The sequence below is a fragment of the Schistocerca americana genome, chromosome 2, assembly GCF_021461395.2.
Source record: "Schistocerca americana isolate TAMUIC-IGC-003095 chromosome 2, iqSchAmer2.1, whole genome shotgun sequence".
Taxonomy (NCBI): Eukaryota; Metazoa; Arthropoda; class Insecta; order Orthoptera; family Acrididae; genus Schistocerca; species Schistocerca americana.
In genome coordinates, this window is record NC_060120.1 from 353,606,179 (window position 1) to 353,628,236 (window position 22,058).

The 22,058-nt window shown below is 40.8% G+C and overlaps 1 protein-coding gene across 2 annotated transcripts in view; it reads left to right on the forward strand.

Moving 5' to 3' along the window:
• Positions 1-22,058, forward strand: part of LOC124593683 (Golgi-specific brefeldin A-resistance guanine nucleotide exchange factor 1) — a 304,033-nt gene that overhangs the window by 119,525 nt on the left and 162,450 nt on the right. For both annotated transcript variants that reach the window (XM_047131983.1, XM_047131984.1), the window contains exons 18-21: positions 5,225-5,501; positions 5,752-5,869; positions 12,005-12,147; positions 12,464-12,579. In XM_047131983.1, the coding sequence (XP_046987939.1) occupies positions 5,225-5,501; positions 5,752-5,869; positions 12,005-12,147; positions 12,464-12,579 (654 nt within the window). The remainder of the gene's footprint in view (positions 1-5,224; positions 5,502-5,751; positions 5,870-12,004; positions 12,148-12,463; positions 12,580-22,058) is intronic.

Sequence of the window (22,058 nt, forward strand, 5' to 3'; positions counted from 1 at the left end):
ATGAAGGAAAGTGACATGGTATTCGGAATAGGACCATGTGAAATTTAATTGGGAAAAGGTATTTAGAGATTCCAGAAATTTTAATGAGTCAGCCTCTCTGCAAGTCCATATGGCAAAGATGACATCAATGTATCTAAACCAAACCAGGAGCTGAAGGCTTATGGATCCCAGGAGAGCCCCCTTAAAGTGGCCCACGAAAAGGCTGGCATGGATGCCATCTCCCTCTATACCTACATCACCCATGTACGTGGTTTGTTTGCTGCTGAAAATTTCTTCAGGCATTGCTTTCCTGATTCCAAACCTATGACATCCTTCTTGCTCACTTTAATCAACTTATACTTACCAATACTACAAACCCCAGACAAGGAGGCATAGTCTACATGAAAATTTTGTCTGCAGTAAGTTTGAATATGTATATGGAATACAAGAGGCTAAAATAGTTCCCAATATATCTGCTCGTTTTAGATCCATGTGTTCCAACAGTGGAATGGATATACATTCTATGATTGTTAGAAATTCATCTCTTTACTGACTTTTTAATACCCAGCCTTCTAATATCCAAAATAGACTTTTATGCTTAGTGACATGTGTAATGATGTATTCTTTGTAAAAGTAGTAGTCAAACATCAGTCCTCTACTTCTAGCACTCTTACTTGTTGACCCCAATGGCTTTTGTTAATTTTTATGTGCTTTCTAACAAATGCTGCCTAATAGAAATGAATCATTAGTTCATATATGGGTAGGTAACTAGAAACTGGAAAGACAAACATTTTGTCCTAACTCTGTTAATGATTGATAATCATGTTTGCTTTAATTTCATGTGGAGTGATCAAATTGTCTGCAGTGTTTAAAAACAGTCTGTGTCTGAATGTGTGATTCCTAGGATGTTAGGTAGGCAGAGACCTTAGCCCCTTCCAGGAGTTTAAAAAGCTGTTAAGTTTGTCCTAAATAAGCTTAAGATTTGTCTGCTTAGCTATGATATCTACATAGCATTGTCAAAATACTGTTCAAAATAACCCACTTGTCAGTGGGATCCACAGCTCTCTGCTTCTTGCTGACTACTACTTTTCAGTAACAAATCCAAGACCTTCTCTTCTTCTTGATGTTGAAATACAGTCAAACCTCGATATAACAAATTTCAGGGGACCATGAAAATTAAATTGTTGTACCAGTGTTATTGTTATGAGGTTTTTTATTGTTATTCTGACCAGGGAGCCATGTTTTCATGGCTGAGAAGTACATTACGATTAGATTAGATTCAGTTTTTGTTCCATAGACCCAAAAAAGTGATGATTCTCGTGGTGTGGAATATGTGAGAAAGTATAACGTAAGAACATAAAGCATTTGAATATAATACTTACTACCCTGATCATTTGTCAGAAGATTGTCAAAATAGGTGAGTACAATGCAGTAAATTGGAACAGCTAATATTTTCAGAATTAACTCGCTGTCAAAATGAAACATTATTATGCACTATTAATAAATTTATCATACACAAATTACCTAACATTGACTGTTGTGACCAAGTGCTGTCATAACTGAAATCTAACAGACATTTTTACTTAAGCTGGCTTAACAGTCTCTGTTAAGATCTTCATTTATAGAGTAGGAGGAGTTGCCTATCAAAAATTCTTTCAAACTCTGTTTAAGCCGTGCTCTATCTGAAACTAAGTTTTTAATGGTTGCTGGCAGTTTATTGAAAATGTGTATTCCTGTATATTGAGCCCCTTTATGGACCAAGGTAAGTGATTTTAGGTCTTTATGTAGATTGTTCTTATTCCTAGTAATGATACTGTGTATTGAGCTATTGGTTGGAAATAGAGATATATTTCTTACAACAAATTTCATTCACCATGCGGGGTAGCCAAGCGGTCTGAGGCACCTTGTCATGGTCTGTGCAGCTCCCCCTGTCAGAGGTTTGAGTCCTCCCTCGGTCATGGGTGTGTGAGTTGTCATTAGCTTATGTTAGCTGAAGTTAGATTAAGTAGTATGTAAGCTTAGGGACTGATGACCTCAGCAGCTTGGTCCCGTAAGACCTTACCACAAATTTCCCATTTCCAAATTTCATTCAGGAATAAATATACTGAGAAGCAGTGGTTAAAATAAAAAGTTCCTTGAACAGGTTTATACATAATCATCTTGAATTTATACCACAAATGATTCTTATCACACACTTGTGAACCCTAAAAACTTTTGATCAGTTTGATGAGTTACCCCAGAATATGATCCCATGTGATGTAATAAAATGAAAGCGAGTGGAGTATGCAAGGTTTTTTTTTTTTTTGTATTTATATCTGTAGTACTTTTATGATTAAAAATAACATTAAAAGACAAATAATGAAACTCACTTTGTTCACTTCATTTACTAATACTGCACCTGTAGAATATCTTACTTTTGTGTACAGAAAAATTCACTTACTTTCCTTTGTTTATTATTTCTTAAATATTCTCTTGTGAATATTGTCTTTATCTCCTCTAATGCTATCAACTGCTAAGCTCGAAACACTGGGAATTGCACCTATTAGCTCCTTCAGAGGAAGGGGATTTGCACTTATCACATCACTGTCATCGTCAGAATCTTCAACAAGTGAATTACCCTTTAATCCTCGATGATAAATTCATCGGTATATGCTTCAAACACCAACACCTCATCATCCACTGACAGGTATTCAACTACTGAAGCATCTATGGTTTTACCAGTAGCTGCTGAATAAATCTCCAGATCACTTTGAATATCATCCTGTGTTATTTCATCCACCACAACATTTCTCACCAAAGTCTTCACTTTCAGAAATTCTTGCCTTTTTCCAGCAGTTCACAATCTCATTCGGCTGTATGCTGTTCCAGGAACAAGCAATCATGTCACAAGCCTGCTTCACATTGAAATTGTAGGGATTGCTCACCTTTCTTTCAGTGTTTGCGATCATGTGTTGAACTAAACGTGAATGATATTTTGTCTTAAAGTTCTTAATTATCCCCATATCTTGTGGCTGAAGAATCGAAGTACAGTTCAGGGGGAAGTAGCATAGTTCAATGTTCTTGAATGCTGGAAAGTTGTTATGCACACTGCAATTATCCACCAGCAATGCAATTTTCTTATTCTTCATTAACATCTCTTTATCAGGCGAAAGCATTCACTCACTAAAAGGAGTAGACATCATCCATGCTTTCTGGTTTGCCTTGTAATTGAGTGCAATAAAAGAAATCACATTTACAATACGACTGTAGCAAAACCTTACAGCTGAAGCTATACTGCACTTAATTAACTTATAAATTAAAGGAATGTAAAATAAGATGTATTTACCCTCCTACCAAGTAAGCTTCTTACATTTTTGAAGCACCATGGGTTTACGGATCGTTCAGTCACCAGTGGTGTCGAATTGTGTGTCCCTGACATGTTGCTACAGAGAAGAACAGTTAGGCGTACTTTAGACTGTGTCCCTCCTTTGCACTTTTCTCCTACAAAGGCCATCATCTTCTCTGGCTTCAGTTGATAAAACAATTCTGTCTCGTCTGTTTTGTGCAGGTTTTCAGAACTGTATTTTTCTGACAGTTTACACATAGAGTATTTCCTTAGAGATTCTGCATGACCTAAGGGTGCAGATTTTTCTTCTCCTGAAATCATTTTAAAAATGATCCCATACCTGTCCGTAAATCTTTGCAACCATCTATTACTTGCCTTAAAATTAGATTTGCCGAGCAACTTGGGAAATCTAAGGCTTTTTGACATATCAACAAGTACATTCTGTACACACATCTCATTAAACCACCACAGTGTAGGACTGTCCACATCATCAGTAGCAGCCGTCTTCATTCTTTTTCTTGAAGTGTTAAATTTGGCACCTACAAAACTTTCTTCAATTTCTTTTCGTTTTTTTTTAGGAATGTAGCCAACATTGATTGTGCAAGTACGTACTTCCTTAACACATCTACTTGTTTCATTCTGTTATCAATGTCTTTGAAAACCTCCATTTTTGTCTCCAACCTTATTTGTTTCTGAGTTGCAGCCATTGTCCAAATCTTAGCGAAATCCAAAGCATTAACATCAACTAAAAACGTTCACAAATCGCAACAATCACAGTGATATGCTGTGCGTGAGCCCAACAAAACACTTCTGTTTGCTACTGAAGCCAACAATGGACAAACTAAACTCTCATTCAAACAAAGGAGCTCTTTGACATTTGTCGCTCAGCGTAGCTCGCCCACGGCTGTTCGCTATCCTCTTTACTGCTAGAATAAATACATTACTGTAGTATTTAGCGAAGATTCTGGAAAAAAAGTGCCAGAAGTCTTGTAGCTAAATAAAAAATACATACTGCTATAGTGAGCTGCTTAGAAGTAGGAAATAATCAATTCCTCAAAATTTTGTCTTTGTTATAACAGGATGTTGCTAAATTTATTTCAGTGTTGTAATGGGGATAATTAACATAATACATACAGGTAATCAGCTGGGGCCGTGTAAAATTATCACTGTACCTGAGTTTATCGTTGGATTGGTAATCGTTATATGGAGGTTTGACTGTAGTTGGATAATATTTATTTCCGCTTTGAAAGGAAAAAAGTAATCTTGTCCTGTAGCTCTGTGAAGGTAGAGAAAATGTTATAAATTTTTCTTAACTGTAGGATTAGGGTCAAACATTTTTGAAATTGCTTACTCGTGCCTGCTTAACTCAAATAATTAATAAACGTAGTGCTTGTGTTTGCAAAGAAAGAACACTGTTTAGTAAAGCAATGCTGTTTTTGTACTGGAAAACTAATGAGATACATAGGTAGATATAGAATTGGCACTTGAGCAAAATACTCAGTGAACACTGGAGATTTATGTTCAGGTGGCTGCGCTGCTATTTCATATTAGAAATAAGCAAGAAGCAACTGTGTCACATGATATTAAGAGTTGTTTCTCATTATGTTTATATTGCTTTAGGTATACCATAACTTCTGTGTGACATCATCTGATATTATATCCACATTTCATGTATCACGTTAATACTTGCAGAGACACATTCAGAAGATGAAGATTCACAATATACCTTGTCTTGTTTCTGTTGGTTGGATTCTTACTTCACCGTTGGGCTGCACAGTCAATTTTCATCAGGTTTTAATAGTACATACAGGTCTTCTTTTTTCTTGCAGGATGTGGAATGCATGTTTCATATTACTATCAAGCTAACAAACACAATGTAATAAATCACCTAATTTTACCAATACTCTTTCTCTTTTTCAGGAAGTGTGCAATGATTTCTGCACATTACGGGATGAGTAATGACTTTGATAGCTTGATAATTTCGTTATGCAAGTTCACAATGTTATTAAACAATGCAGAAACACCAGATAACCTGACAGTTTCATTTGGAGCAAATCCAAAAGCTCAACTGGCAGCAAAAACAGTCTTTAACTTAGCACACAGACATGGTGATATACTTCGCGAAGGTTGGAAAAATGTCCTTGATTGCATTCTGCAGTTGTACAGATGCAAGCTTTTGCCTAAAGCTCTTGTGGAGGTGAGCAGTACCAGAACATTTTTCCCTTGTTCTACTTCATTTCATTTTTTCACCGTTTCATAGAAAATTTCTAATAATGACATTGATGCTTAGGTCTTATTCTTAGTTAGAGGTCCTGTCACATATGTAATGGATTATTTATAATTCTGTCAAATCAACAGATAAAACCCAAAAATTCGTATAGAAATAAATGCACTCCATGTCAGGTGTTTGATAAAACTCATGATGATGATTAATGTTTTTCTTTTAGGCAGAAGACTTTATTGATCCAAGTGGGAAAATTTCCCTGATGAGAGAGGAGACACCATCTCAGAAGACAGAAACAGGACTCCTGAGCTCACTCTATTTGTATATTGCTCTTGGAACAGGTATTTATTTTTGGGCTTATGATACTTCTGACTCTACAGAACAGCTTATCTTCTTCTTCTTCTACCTTTTATATATATATATATATATATATATATATATATATATATGGTTATAATAGAGGGAAACATTCCACGTAGGAAATATATATCTAAAAACAAAGATGATGTGACTTACCAAATGAAAGTGCTGGCAGGTCGACAGACACACAAACATACACACAAAATTCAAGCTTTCGCAACAAACTGTTGCCTCATCAGGAAAGAGGGAAGGAGAGGGAAAGACGAAAGGAAGTGGGTTTTAAGGGAGAGGGTAAGGAGTCATTCCAATCCCGGGAGCGGAAAGACTTACCTTAGGGGGAAAAAAGGACGGGTATACACTCGCACACACACACATATCCATCCACACATATACAGACACAAGCAGACATATTTAAAGACAAAGAGTTTTTGTCTTTAAATATGTCTGCTTGTGTCTGTATATGTGTGGATGGATATGTGTGTGTGTGCGAGTGTATACCCGTCCTTTTTTCCCCCTAAGGTAAGTCTTTCCGCTCCCGGGATTGGAATGACTCCTTACCCTCTCCCTTAAAACCCACTTCCTTTCGTCTTTCCCTCTCCTTCCCTCTTTCCTGATGAGGCAACAGTTTGTTGCGAAAGCTTGAATTTTGTGTGTATGTTTGTGTTTGTTTGTGTGTCTGTCGACCTGCCAGCACTTTCATTTGGTAAGTCACATCATCTTTGTTTTTTTATATATATATATATATATATATATATATATATATATATATATATATATATATATATAAAAACAAAGATGAGGTGACTTACCGAACAAAAGCGCTGGCAGGTCGATAGACACACAAACAAACACAAACATACACACAAAATTCAAGCTTTCGCAACAAACTGTTGCCTCATCAGGAAAGAGGGAAGGAGAGGGGAAGACGAAAGGAAGTGGGTTTTAAGGGAGAGGGTAAGGAGTCATTCCAATCCCGGGAGCGGAAAGACTTACCTTAGGGGGAAAAAAGGACAGGTATACACTCGCACACACGCACATATCCATCCACACATACAGACACAAGCAGACATATTGTCTTTAAATATGTCTGCTTGTGTCTGTATGTGTGGATGGATATGTGCGTGTGTGCGAGTGTATACCTGTCCTTTTTTCCCCCTAAGGTAAGACTTTCCGCTCCCAGGATTGGAATGACTCCTTACCCTCTCCCTTAAAACCCACTTCCTTTCGTCTTCCCCTCTCCTTCCCTCTTTCCTGATGAGGCAACAGTTTGTTGCGAAAGCTTGAATTTTGTGTGTATGTTTGTGTTTGTTTGTGTGTCTATCGACCTGCCAGCGCTTTTGTTCGGTAAGTCACCTCATCTTTGTTTTTATATATAATTTTTCCCACGTGGAATGTTTCCTTCCATTATATATATATATATATATATATATATATTTTTTTTTTTTTGGAAGAAGAAATTCCTTTCTTACAGTGTTGTGTTAAAAATTATTAGTTTTATCTTGTTGTTAATGAAGCTGCAAACAAAGGACAACTATTGTCCTGCTGCTAGCACAGTGACAGGTACAGTCTCTCAAATTTTTGTATGTCCATCCTTGGGATTGGAGGTCTGAGGGACTTCGGCCATTCACTTGCGTAATGAAATTGGACACTTCCAGCCATCCTTAAGATGTCATTTATTATATGGCTACCAGTTTCGGTGCTTCAGTGCACCATCTTCAGGCGTTAGCTGGCGCTGAGGGGTTAACACCATCTGTACACACGATTCATCAATGGGCAACATCTATAACAGGTTTTCGCAGACTACCTGTAACAGTGGTATTCTCTCTCCAACCATCAGCTAATGCCACCAGTGTGCAGCAACTGCTTAAAAAAGGAACGTAAGTTCACAACTTTCCATCCTCTTCACAGTTTTCTATGAAACATCTTATTACACTAATTTACTGCTACCTTAAACAAATGTTAAATACACAAAAGTCTACAAACAATAATGTAGGTATCTTCAAGAATGAAAACCAAACTTTTCCATCAGAAATTATAGTTAGGCATGCCTTCAGTTGTCAGGTACTTTGTGGCTGTGATGACTTATTTTTAAAAGGACTCGTGAATCAATAAATGTAGATATACAATCAGCCTTGTTTATTTAAATGCTTGAAACTCCAAGGTATATTAGGCTTTGCGAAGACACTCTTTCCATTATTTCCCCCACAATCTGTCAAATATCGCAAAAATGCGCGCTCTTGGGTGTCAATCTGTGGTTGCTATTATATCTTTGAGTATATTAGTAAAAAAGATAGTGTACAAAATTCTTTTGCCAATGCTAGTTGCTCCCTTCTCAATTGTTGTATTAGCATCATCATCATACAAGATACCAAAGCATGCCTGTTGGGAGACATTTGGGAATTGATGAAAATTGTTCAGGCATGCTAATTCACAGTGATCCATGTCATTGTACTCGAAAACTGGCAGATGTGATGAACTGTGATCATTCTACCATTGTGCAACATTTGCATGCAGTGAGGAAGGTTAAAATTGGGTGGTATGGGTACCACATGCTCTAAACAAAAAAAATCACAAAAATCAGCAGTTGCCATATGTGCATCTCTGCTTGCTCATCATCAATTGGCTCATGAACAACAACGACCGTTCCTGTCCTGTATCATTACTGGTGGCAAGAAATGGGTCTTAATGGTAGCATAAGGAAAAGGAGTGGCTGAGCCCAAAGAAAGAAGCAACTCCCTTTTCAAACGCGTAGCCATATCAACAAAAGATAATGTTATGCTTCTGGCGGAATAGCGATGGTGTGGTATACTACAAAATGCTTTCCTGAGGTGTAACCATCACTGCTGACATTTACATTTTATGTATAGATTGTCCTTTGCTATTTGTAGTTCACTGTTGCCATTTGAGTTTATATACTGTCATTTTGTCAATTATCGGCTATTCTAACTATCCAATCAGCACTCAAAACAACAGATGAGACATCTTGCAGATGCAGTCCAAGAACAATGAATAGGAAGACTGTGTGAAGTGATACTACTCCACCATAATGCCCACCTTAATTCTGCTAGACTGACAAAAATATTATACAGGAATTGGGTTGGGAAGTCATTCTGCACGCGCTGTGTTCACATCATGTTGCACCCCAGATTTTCAGTTATTTCTGTTGTCTGTTAAACAATCTACAAAGAACTTCCTTTCTGGATGAAAGTGCGTTCCAAATATGGCTCAACAAGTTCTTTGCCTCAAATCCACGTGATTTCTACAGTCTTGGAATCAAAAAGTTACCCCAGCATTGGCAGTGTGTTGTAGATAGTAAACGATAATATGTTATTGATGACTAATTTCTCTGTTATGTGTTTGTGTTTATGTTTGTTAAAGTTATGGGAATATGCTATGAACTTGCGCACCAATCTAATATGTTCTATGAAGATTCGTCCTTGAGCTAACATAATTTTTTTTTTTTTACCCTTACACATTTCTGTGATGTGTCATCATCAACATTGAGTTCTTTTTTCTCTGTCAGATAAACGAGTAAAATATTACATTAGTAAAGTTTAGATTTTGAATAGGAGTAACTGTATTTAAAAAGTTTCAGGAAATATACACACACCAAAAAACGTTTTGCATCACCTCTGTTCTGAGAGTTCCAGAAGCTTTACAGAAAATTGGAATAGAGATAAACATAAACATCATTTCCATCCATTTTATTGCTCATGAAAACCACACATTGCACGTTGTGCCACCATACAGCAAGACCTTTAGAAGTGGTGGTCCAGATTGCTGTACACTCTGGTACCTCTAATACCCAGCAGCACACCCTGTTGCATTGATGCATGCCTGTATTCGTCGTTGCATACTATCCACAAGTTCATCAAGGTACTGTTGGTCCAGATTGACCCACTTCTCAACAGTGATTGGTGTAGATTCCTCAGAGTGGTTGGGGGGTTACGTCGTTCATAAACAGTCCTTTTCAATCCACCCCAGGCATGTTCGATAGGGCTCATGTCTGGAAAATATGCTGGCCACTCTAGTCGGGTGATGTAGTTACCTGGAAGGAAGTCATTTATAAGACATGCGTGATGATGGCGTGAATTGTCATCCATGAAGACAAATGCCTCACCAATATGCTGTCGATATGGTTGCACTATCGGTCGGAGGTTGGCATTCACGTATTGTACAGCCATTATGGCGCCTTCCATGACCACCACCAGTGTACATCGGCCCCACATAATGACACCCCAAAACAGCAGGGTACGTCCACCTTGCTGCACTCGCTGGACAGTGTGTATGATTTTTAGTCTGACCAGGTTGCCTTCAAATACGACTTCAATGATTGTCTGGTTGAAGCCATATGTGACACTCATTGGTGAAGAGAATGTGATGCCAGTCCTGAGCAGTCCATTCGGCATGTTGTTGGGCCCATCTGTTCTGCGCAGCATGGTGTCGTGGTTGCGAAGTTGGACCTCACCATGGATATCGGGAATGAAGTTACGCATCATGCGGCCTATTGTGCATGTTTTGAGTCATACCAAGACGTCCTGTGGCTGCACGAAAAGCATTATTAAACGTGTTGGCATTGCTGTCAGGGTTCCTCAGAGCCATAATCCATAGGTAGCAGTCATCCACTGCAGTAATAGCCCTTGGGGAGCCTAAGCGAGGCATGTCATAGACAGTTGTTGCCTCTCTGTATCTCCTCCATGTCTGAACAACATCACTTTGGTTCACTCCGAGATGCCAAGACACTTCCCTTGTTGAGAGCCCTTCCTGGCAATAAGTAACAATAGGGACACGATCAAACCACGGTATTGACAGTATAGGCATGGTTGATCTTCAGACAACACGAGCCATGTACCTCCTTCCTGGTGGAATGACTGGAAATGATCGGCTATTGGATCCCCTCTGTCTAATAGGTGCATGCATGGTTACGTCTTTGGTCGGGTTTATTGACATCTCTGAACAGTCAAAGGGACTGTGTCTGTGATAAAATATCCACAGTCAACACTGCTACTAATGAAAGGTGAATCTTTGACAGTGGTCTGGAGTTGATTCTGTGGCCAGAGATTATATGTACTAGTTGTAACAATGTAAGAGGGCTTTTCTGGCTCGTTAGTGCTGTTGTTTTTTCTCTAATTACCTGCAAAGGTTACCTGCTACACTGGTGATATCCAACTCCATTTGCCTTCAGTCTTTCCTTTTGATTGTTGAAACAGTGGCCATACTTGTTAATTTTTAGGACATCTGTGATCATTCTGTTATGGTAGTATTTCGAGCCTGTCATATAGAAAAGAATGACCAAGCAGGTTCATAGGAAAGAATGATGAGGCCACACACACACACACACACACACACACACACACACACACACAATGCACACACTCGTGGAGAGGGGAGGGGGAGGGGGAGGGGGGAGGAGAAGGGGGGGGGGGGGAGAGAGAGAGAGAGAGAGAGAGAGAGAGAGAGAGAGCGCTCTGTCTGAACAGGCCGTGAAGGCCAACAGTACCAAACGGCTACCATGTCATCCTCAGCCCTTTGGCATCATCAGATGTGGATACAGAGGGGGCAAGGGGTCAGCACACTATTCTCCTGGCCATTGTGACCAGTGTCATTACTTCTCAGTCAAGTAGCTCCTCAATTGGCCTCAAAAGCACTGAGTGGACCCTTCTTGCCAACAGCACTCAGCAGATTTCGACAGTGACCCATCCAAGTGCTAGCCATGCCCAACAGCTCTTAACTTCGGTGATCTAATAGGAACCAGATCTACCACTGCACCAAGGTTGTTGGCACATAGATATTTAAAGTGAATCTAATTACACTTCTTATTATTACAATGTGGTAAAATGAATGGAATTCTGGAAATATCATTTTTGTACTAATTACTCTGAATTATACTGGAATTCTGGAAATATCATTTTTGTACTAATTACTCTGAATTATACGGTATTGCCATTATAATATGGGCTTCCCATATTAATTCCAATTGAATGCCAGAATGATACCAAATGGTTGACCATGGCTGTCACCTTCCTCGTTTCCAGCTCATCGTCAGTAATTTAAAATTAACATTTTGTACTGTTATGTCATTATTATGATCTTAATGTATAATTTGTTTTTTAAAGAACCATCGAACCAAAAATCGCCATCTCCTGAAGACCAAGAGCACATACGCTCAGCACGTGCGTGCGTAAGAGAGTGTCATGTAGAGCAGCTAATAACTGAATCAAAGTTCCTTCGTATAGACTCTCTACAGGAACTAGTCAAGGTGAGTACCTATGATTATTCAGTGATGCAGAATACACAGTCCTTCCACATTGTCCCATGACCAGAATTTGTTTTGTTTTATGATGTTAATTATAACTTCTACAAACAAATTATCCTTTGTAACATGTATACATTTGAAGATATCCTTACACATTTCTGATCTTTTTTAGAAAACATCTATAATTATTGTTGAAAATAATTAATTATGAGCAATCTAGGTTATATTATTTTGGAAGAAATTCTAAGTTTTATTAGAATTACAAAACGCATTATATCTATTTTTAATGCAAAAATTTAATATTTTATTTCCTTCCTAGGCTTTGATATATGCCTCCCATGGCCCAGATGGTCATGTTTCCTTGGGCCTTTCTTTTGAAGAAGATGTTTCTGTATTTTTCTTGGAACTTTTACTGAAGATTGTAATACAGAACAGGTGAGAACTGAGAAGTGTGCAATGTTTTAACATTAATATTTTTGTAATATAGGTGTTAACATAATGGAAAATAGCTAAACACTTGCTGCTTGATAAGACAACTTGAATTTTTTTAAGGTCTAGGTTTCTACATAAATTCTAAACTATTCGTTACTAAACTGCCAGGCAGATAGGTTATTTATTTTTCAGTTACTGGTTACTGCAATTTGTTAGCAATTTTTTTTAATTAAATGGAAGTGTCCCTTGAATGGTGCTTAGCTGGTGGATTTTTGCAAAGGCTCTTCAGATTTTGGAATATTATGATACTGAATTAAAGTTTGTATTTCATTGAAAATAGCAAATTTTGAATGTGTAATGTAATTGGCTAGATAAAAAATATACTCGCCAAGTGGCAGCAGGAGGTCACATACTTAAAGATATTTACATTTGCAAGATTCTGGAGCCAGTGGCTCCTTCCGGCAGAAGGGTTGGAGTAGGAGAAAGAGGGGTGAAGGAAAAGGACTGGTGAGGTTTAGAAAATGTGGAGGGTTTGGAAAAGTTGCCCAGAACCCTTGTCAGAGAGACTTTCTGGATGGGATAAGAAGAAAATACTGATTGTTGGGGATGGCATGAGACGAGATTTGAAAACCTGAGAGCTTAAAGGTGGAAGATATGGTAAAACGCAAGATAGATGTTACTGCCAAAACATTGTGCATTAGTTAATAAGAGCAGGAAGCTAAGTATGTATTATGTGATGGAGGTGGGGGAATGACTTTTCAGAAATTGAAAAATGTAGAAAACTAGAAGAGAGTGAAAAAGGAATAGTTACTGTGAAGAAATGCTGAGATGAAGAATTTAATGTAATTTTAATGCCAGGCGTGTGGCGAGAACGAAGGACATGTTGTAATGCCAGTTCCCACCTGCTGAGTTCTGAGAAACTGGTACCTGGAGGAAGAATTCGGATGGCACATGTGGTGAAACAGGCACCGTGGTCACAACTGTCGTGTTGCAGAGCATGCTTGCAATAGGATATTCTGTGCTGCTTGTATACATTGTCTGCTTACGCCCATTCTTGCTAACTGATAATTTGGTGGAAGTCGTGTCAATGTAAGAGACCGAACAGTGTTTACATAACAGCTGATATGACATTTTTCATTTCACTGGTGTTTCTCCCTGTGATAAGGTATGTTTTACTTGATATAGGGCACCACCTATATCAGACCTATTACTGACAAAACATATGAGGTGCATGCTTCCAAAATTCACCTTATCCATTTTTTATGAAAACTGAGTTGTTGCCTTATCTCTATAGCTCATGTTGTTTGGCATATTTTCCAATAAGAAAACTGTTCCTAAACCTGCTTTTCCCCATGTAAATATAGCGCAAATTCAGCTGACATTTCCAAAACCTACCTTATCCTAAGATGATGATTCTGAAATCCACCTTATCCAAACATCTGGTACCACAACTGGAATGTATCTCAAATAATAATGTATGACATAAATGTTAGTACGTTGTTTATGAAGCGCTGAGTTCACTGTGTATTCTTTGAAACAGTTGGCAATACTGTTCACCCCAGTTCCTCACACACACGTGTTTGAAAGACATGCCTGTGGTGTTTAAAGTTTCATTAAAATAGTGTACATTCATGGAAAATGGAAGTCCATTGGAGATCAGCCATATACATATCAGGAAGAAGACAAGAGACCCTTAAAGATGGAAAAAGAATACAGCTAAATGGAATAGGTAAACATGCTTACCTATATTTTGCTGTAACATAACCTTTTGTCTGTCTCAGTCTTCCATATAAAAACTATTGAAGTTTGTTAGATTTATTTTGTAAACCATAGAACCATGAATAAAAAAATAGGAATGCGGGTAAGCTACTACAAACAGCATAGTGAACGCATTATTGTGGCCAAGATAGACACGAAGCCCACGCCTACTACAGTAGTACAAGTTTATATGCCAACTAGCTCTTCAGATGACGAAGAAATTGAAGAAATGTATGATGAAATAAAAGAAATTATTCAGATAGTGAAGGGAGACGAAAATTCGATAGTCATGGGTGACTGGAATTCGGTAGTAGGAAAAGGGAGAGAAGGAAACGTAGTAGGTGAATATGGATTGGGGGTAAGAAATGAGAGGAAGCCGCCTGGTAGAATTTTGCACAGAGCACAACTTAATCATAGCTAACACTTGGTTCAAGAATCATAAAAGAAGGTTGTATACATGGTAGAAGCCTGGAGATACTGACAGATTTCAGATAGATTATATAGTGGTAAAACAGAGATTTAGGAACTAGGTTTTAAATTGCAAGACATTTCCGGGGGCAGGTGTGGACTCTGACCACAATCTATTGATTAAGAACTGTAGATTAAAACTGAAGAAACTGCAAAAACGTGGTAATTTAAGGAGATGGGACCTGGATAAACTAACTAAACCAGAGGTTGTACAGAGTTTCAGGGAGAGCATAAGGGAACAAATAGCAGGAATGGGGGAAAGAAATACAGTAGAAGAAGAATGAGTAGCTTTGAGGGATGAAGTAGTGAAGGCAGCAGAGGATCAAGTAGGTAAAAAGACGAGGGCTAGTAGAAATCCTTGGGTAACAGAATAAATATTGAATTTAATTGATGAAAGGAGAAAATATAAAAATGAAGCAGTCAAAAAGGAATACAAACGTCTCAAAAATGAGATCGACAGGAAGTGCAAAATGGCTAAGCAGGGATGGCTAGAGGATAAATGTAAGGATGTAGAGGCTTATCTCATTAGGGGTAAGATAGATACTGCCTACAGGAAAATTAGAGACACCTTTGTAGAAAAGAGAACCACTTGCATGAATACCAAGAGCTCAGATGGAAACCCAGTTCTAAGCAAAGAAGGGAAAGCAGAAAGGTGGAAGGAGTATATAGAGGATCTACACAAGGGCGATGTACTTGAGGACAATATTATGGAAATGGAAGAGGATGTGGATGTAGATGAAGATGAAATCAGAGATATGATACTGCGTGAAGAGTTTGACAGAGCACTGAAAGACCTGAGTCGAAACAAGGCCCCTGGAGTAGACAACATTCCATTAGAACTACTGATGGCCTTGGGAGAACCAGTCCTGACAAAACTCTACCATCTGGTGAGCAAGATGTATTAGACAGGCGAAATACCCTCAGACTTCAAGAAGAATATAATAATTCCAATCCCAAAGAAAGCAGGTGTTGACAGATGTGAAAATTACCGAACTATCAGTTTAATAAGTCACAGCTGCAAAATACTTACGCGAATTCTTTACAGACGAATGGAAAAACTGGTAGAAGCCGACCTCGGGGAAGATCAGTTTGGATTCCGTAGAAATGTTGGAACACGTGAGGCAATACTGACCCTACGACTTATCGTAGAAAAAAGATTAAGGAAAGGCAAACCTACGTTTCTAGCATTTGTAGACTTAGAGAAAGCTTTTGACAATGTTGACTGGAATACCCTCTTTCAAATTCTGAAGGTGGCAGGGGTAAAATATAGGGAGCGAAAGGCTATTTACAATTTGTATAGAAACCAAATGGCAGTTACATGAGTTGAGGGGCATGAAAGGGAAGCAGTGGTTGGGAAGGGAGTGAGACAGGGTTGTAGCCTCTCCCCGATGTTATTCAATCTGTATATTGAGCAAGCAGTGAAGGAAACAAAAGAAAAATCCGGAGTAGGTATTAAAATCCATGGAGAGGAAATAAAAACTTTGAGGTTCGCCGATGACATTGTAATTCTGTCAGAGACAGCAAAGGACTTGGAAGAGCAGTTGAACGGAATGGATAGTGTCTTGAAAGGAGGATATAAGATGAACATCAACAAAAGCAAAACGAGGGTAATGGAATGTAGTCGAATTAAGTCCGGTGATGCTGAGAGTATTAGATTAGGAAATGAGACACTTAAAGTAGTAAAGGAGTTTTGCTATTTGGCGAGCAAAATAACTGATGATGGTCGAAGTAGAGAGGATATAAAATGTAGACTGGCAATGGGAAGGAAAGCGTTTCTGAAGAAGAGAAATTTGTTAACATCGAATATAGATTTAAGAGTCAGGAAGTCGTTTCTGAAAGTATTTGTATGGAGTGTAGCCATGTGTGGAAGTAAAACACGGACGATAAATAGTTTAGACAAGAAGAGAATAGAAGCTTTTGAAATGTGGTGCTACAGAAGAATGCTGAAGATTAGATGGGTAGATCACATAACTAATGAGGAGGTATTGAATAGGATTGGGGAGAAGAGAAGTTTGTGGCACAACTTGACTAGGAGAAGAACATGTTCTGAGGCATCAAGGGATCACCAATTTAGTATTGGAGGGTAGTGTGGAGGGTAAAAATCGTAGAGGGAGACCAAGAGATGAATACACCAAGCAGATTCAGAAGGATCTAGGTTGCAGTAGGTACTGGGAGATGATGAAGCTTGCACAGGATAGAGTAGCATGGAGAGCTGCATCAAACCAGTCTCAAGACTGAAGACCACAACAACAACAACAACAACAACAACAGAACCATCTTACTCGTAATCCTTCATTCAGGTATGTTTCAAAACGCCTGCCGACAATGGATAATTGCAAAACATGTGAAAACTGTATTCCAGTGCAATGAACTTGGCAAGATGTATGGCGATTTCATCAAGCATATTATAAGCTCAGTGACCAGGTGAGAGTAGATGAATTTATTCTGATATCAATATAATGGAAGGAAACATTCCACGTGGGAAAAATTATATATAAAAACAAAGATGAGGTGACTTACCGAACAAAAGCGCTGGCAGGTCGATAGACACACAAACAAACACAAACATACACACAAAATTCAAGCTTTCGCAACAAACTGTTGCCTCATCAGGAAAGAGGGAAGGAGAGGGGAAGACGAAAGGAAGTGGGTTTTAAGGGAGAGGGTAAGGAGTCATTCCAATCCTGGGAGCGGAAAGTCTTACCTTAAGGGGAAAAAAGGACAGGTATACACTCGCACACACGCACATATCCATCCACACATACAGACACAAGCAGACATATTTAAAGACAAAGAGTTTGGGCAGAGATGTCAGTCGAGGCAGAAGTGTAGAGGCAAAGAAGTTGTTGAAAGACAGGTGAGGTATGAGTGGCGGCAACTTGAAATTAGCGGAGATTGAGGCCTGGCGGATGACGAGAAGAGAGGATATACTGAAGGGCAAGTTCCCATCTCCGGAGTTCGGATAGGTTGGTGTTGGTGGGAAGTATCCAGATAACCCGGACGGTGTAACACTGAGCCAAGATGTGCTGGCTGTGCACCAAGGCATGTTTAGCCACAGGGTGATCCTCATTACCAACAAACACTGTCTGCCTGTGTCCATTCATGCGAATGGACAGTTTGTTGCTGGTCATTCCCACATAGAATGCATCACAGTGTAGGCAGGTCAGTTGGTAAATCACGTGGGTGCTTTCACACGTGGCTCTGCCTCTGATCGTGTACACCTTCCGGGTTACAGGACTGGAGTAGGTGGTGGTGGGAGGGTGCATGGGACAGGTTTTGCATCGGGGGCGGTTACAAGGATAGGAGCCAGAGGGTAGGGAAGGTGGTTTGGGGATTTCATAGGGATGAACTAACAGGTTACGAAGGTTAGGTGGACGGCGGAAAGACACTCTTGGCGGAGTGGGGAGGATTTCATGAAGGATGGATCTCATTTCAGGGCAGGATTTGAGGAAATCGTATCCCTGCTGGAGAGCCACATTCAGAGTCTGGTCCAGTCCCGGAAAGTATCCTGTCACAAGTGGGGCACTTTTGTGGTTCTTCTGTGGGGGATTCTGGGTTTGAGGGGACGAGGAAGTGGCTCTGGTTATTTGCTTCTGTACCAGGTCGGGAGGGTAGTTGCGGGATGCGAAAGCTGTTTTCAGGTTGTTGGTGTAATGATTCAGGGATTCCGGACTGGAGCAGATTCGTTTGCCACGAAGACCTAGGCTGTAGGGAAGGGACCGTTTGATGTGGAATGGGTGGCAGCTGTCATAATGGAGGTACTGTTGCTTGTTGGTGGGTTTGATGTGGACGGACGTGTGAAGTTGGCCATTGGACAGGTGGAGGTCAACGTCAAGGAAAGTGGCATGGGATTTGGAGTAGGACCAGGTGAAACTGATGGAACCAAAGGAGTTGAGGTTGGAGAGGAAATTCTGGAGTTCTTCTTCACTGTGAGTCCAGATCATGAAGATGTCATCAATAAATCTGTACCAAACTTTGGGTTGGCAGACTTGGGTAACCAAGAAGGCTTCCTCTAAGCGACCCATGAATAGGTTGGCGTACGAGGGGGCCATCCTGGTGCCCATGGCTGTTCCCTTTAATTGTTGGTATGTCTGGCCCTCAAAAGTGAAGAAGTTGTGGGTCAGGATGAAGCTGGCTAAGGTGATGAGGAAAGAGGTTTTAGGTAGGGTGGCAGGTGATAGGCGTGAAAGGAAATGCTCCATCGCAGCGAGGCCCTGGACGTGCGGAATATTTGTGTATAAGGACGTGGCATCAATGGTTACAAGGATGGTTTCCGGGGGTAACAGATTGGGTAGGGATTCCAGGCATTCAAGGAAGTGGTTGGTGTCCTTGATGAAGGATGGGAGACTGCATGTAATGGGTTGAAGGTGTTGATCTACGTAGGCAGAGATACGTTCAGTGGGGGCTTGGTAACCAGCTACAATGGGGCGGCCAGGATGATTGGGTTTGTGAATTTTAGGAAGAAGGTAGAAGGTAGGGGTGCGGGGTGTCGGTGGGGTCAGGAGGTTGATGGAGTCAGGTGAAAGGTTTTGCAGGGGGCCTAAGGTTCTGAGGATTCCTTGAAGCTCCGCCTGGACATCGGGAATGGGGTTACCTTGGCAAACTTTGTATGTGGTGTTGTCTGAAAGCTGACGCAGTCCCTCAGCCACATACTCCCGACGATCAAGTACCACGGTCGTGGAACCCTTGTCCGCCGGAAGAATGACGATGGATCGGTCAGCCTTCAGATCACGGATAGCCTGGGCTTCAGCAGTGGTGATGTTGGGTGTAGGCTGAGGGACTGCGTCAGCTTTCAGACAACACCACATACAAAGTTTGCCAAGGTAACCCCATTCCCGATGTCCAGGCGGAGCTTCAAGGAATCCTCAGAACCTTAGGCCCCCTGCAAAACCTTTCACCTGACTCCATCAACCTCCTGACCCCACCGACACCCCGCACCCCTACCTTCTACCTTCTTCCTAAAATTCACAAACCCAATCATCCTGGCCGCCCCATTGTAGCTGGTTACCAAGCCCCCACTGAACGTATCTCTGCCTACGTAGATCAACACCTTCAACCCATTACATGCAGTCTCCCATCCTTCATCAAGGACACCAACCACTTCCTTGAATGCCTGGAATCCCTACCCAATCTGTTACCCCCGGAAACCATCCTTGTAACCATTGATGCCACGTCCTTATACACAAATATTCCGCACGTCCAGGGCCTCGCTGCGATGGAGCATTTCCTTTCACGCCGATCACCTGCCACCCTACCTAAAACCTCTTTCCTCATCACCTTAGCCAGCTTCATCCTGACCCACAACTTCTTCACTTTTGAGGGCCAGACATACCAACAATTAAAGGGAACAGCCATGGGCACCAGGATGGCCCCCTCGTACGCCAACCTATTCATGGGTCGCTTAGAGGAAGCCTTCTTGGTTACCCAAGTCTGCCAACCCAAAGTTTGGTACAGATTTATTGATGACATCTTCATGATCTGGACTCACAGTGAAGAAGAACTCCAGAATTTCCTCTCCAACCTCAACTCCTTTGGTTCCATCAGTTTCACCTGGTCCTACTCCAAATCCCATGCCACTTTCCTTGACGTTGACCTCCACCTGTCCAATGGCCAACTTCACACGTCCGTCCACATCAAACCCACCAACAAGCAACAGTACCTCCATTATGACAGCTGCCACCCATTCCACATCAAACGGTCCCTTCCCTACAGCCTAGGTCTTCGTGGCAAACGAATCTGCTCCAGTCCGGAATCCCTGAATCATTACACCAACAACCTGAAAACAGCTTTCGCATCCCGCAACTACCCTCCCGACCTGGTACAGAAGCAAATAACCAGAGCCACTTCCTCGTCCCCTCAAACCCAGAATCCCCCACAGAAGAACCACAAAAGTGCCCCACTTGTGACAGGATACTTTCCGGGACTGGACCAGACTCTGAATGTGGCTCTCCAGCAGGGATACGATTTCCTCAAATCCTGCCCTGAAATGAGATCCATCCTTCATGAAATCCTCCCCACTCCGCCAAGAGTGTCTTTCCGCCGTCCACCTAACCTTCGTAACCTGTTAGTTCATCCCTATGAAATCCCCAAACCACCTTCCCTACCCTCTGGCTCCTATCCTTGTAACCGCCCCCGATGCAAAACCTGTCCCATGCACCCTCCCACCACCACCTACTCCAGTCCTGTAACCCGGAAGGTGTACACGATCAGAGGCAGAGCCACGTGTGAAAGCACCCACGTGATCTACCAACTGACTTGCCTACACTGCGACGCATTCTATGTGGGAATGACCAGCAACAAACTGTCCATTCGCATGAATGGACACAGGCAGACAGTGTTTGTTGGTAATGAGGATCACCCTGTGGCTAAACATGCCTTGGTGCACATCCAGCACATCTTGGCTCAGTGTTACACCGTCCGGGTTATCTGGATACTTCCCACCAACACCAACCTATCCGAACTCCGGAGATGGGAACTTGCCCTTCAGTATATCCTCTCTTCTCGTCATCCGCCAGGCCTCAATCTCCGCTAATTTCAAGTTGCCGCCACTCATACCTCACCTGTCTTTCAACAACTTCTTTGCCTCTACACTTCTGCCTCGACTGACATCTCTGCCCAAACTCTTTGTCTTTAAATATGTCTGCTTGTGTCTGTATGTGTGGATGGATATGTGCGTGTGTGCGAGTGTATACCTGTCCTTTTTTCCCCCTAAGGTAAGACTTTCCGCTCCCAGGATTGGAATGACTCCTTACCCTCTCCCTTAAAACCCACTTCCTTTCGTCTTCCCCTCTCCTTCCCTCTTTCCTGATGAGGCAACAGTTTGTTGCGAAAGCTTGAATTTTGTGTGTATGTTTGTGTTTGTTTGTGTGTCTATCGACCTGCCAGCGCTTTTGTTCGGTAAGTCACCTCATCTTTGTTTTTATATATAATGAATTTATTCTGAGATACACAACTCAAGAAGCACCTAAAACAGAGAGAGCTGTGAAGCAAAACAGTTCCAGGAAATGCATGTCTGTAAAGTATTTCATCTGAGTCAAGGGAAGCAGTGGACCCACATTAGTGCAGATTTGTCAGAAGACCTTCTTATCAATACTGGGCATAGACAGAGTGAAAGGAGTGTAAAAAGTCATTCACCACAGGTCTGTCACCAAAGGAGATTGGAGGTGGTGACGCAAGATCTCCCAAGTATCTCAAAATACAAGAGGAGGTTAAAGTCTTCATTGAAAAACTACAGCTCGTCAAATCTCACTACTGTA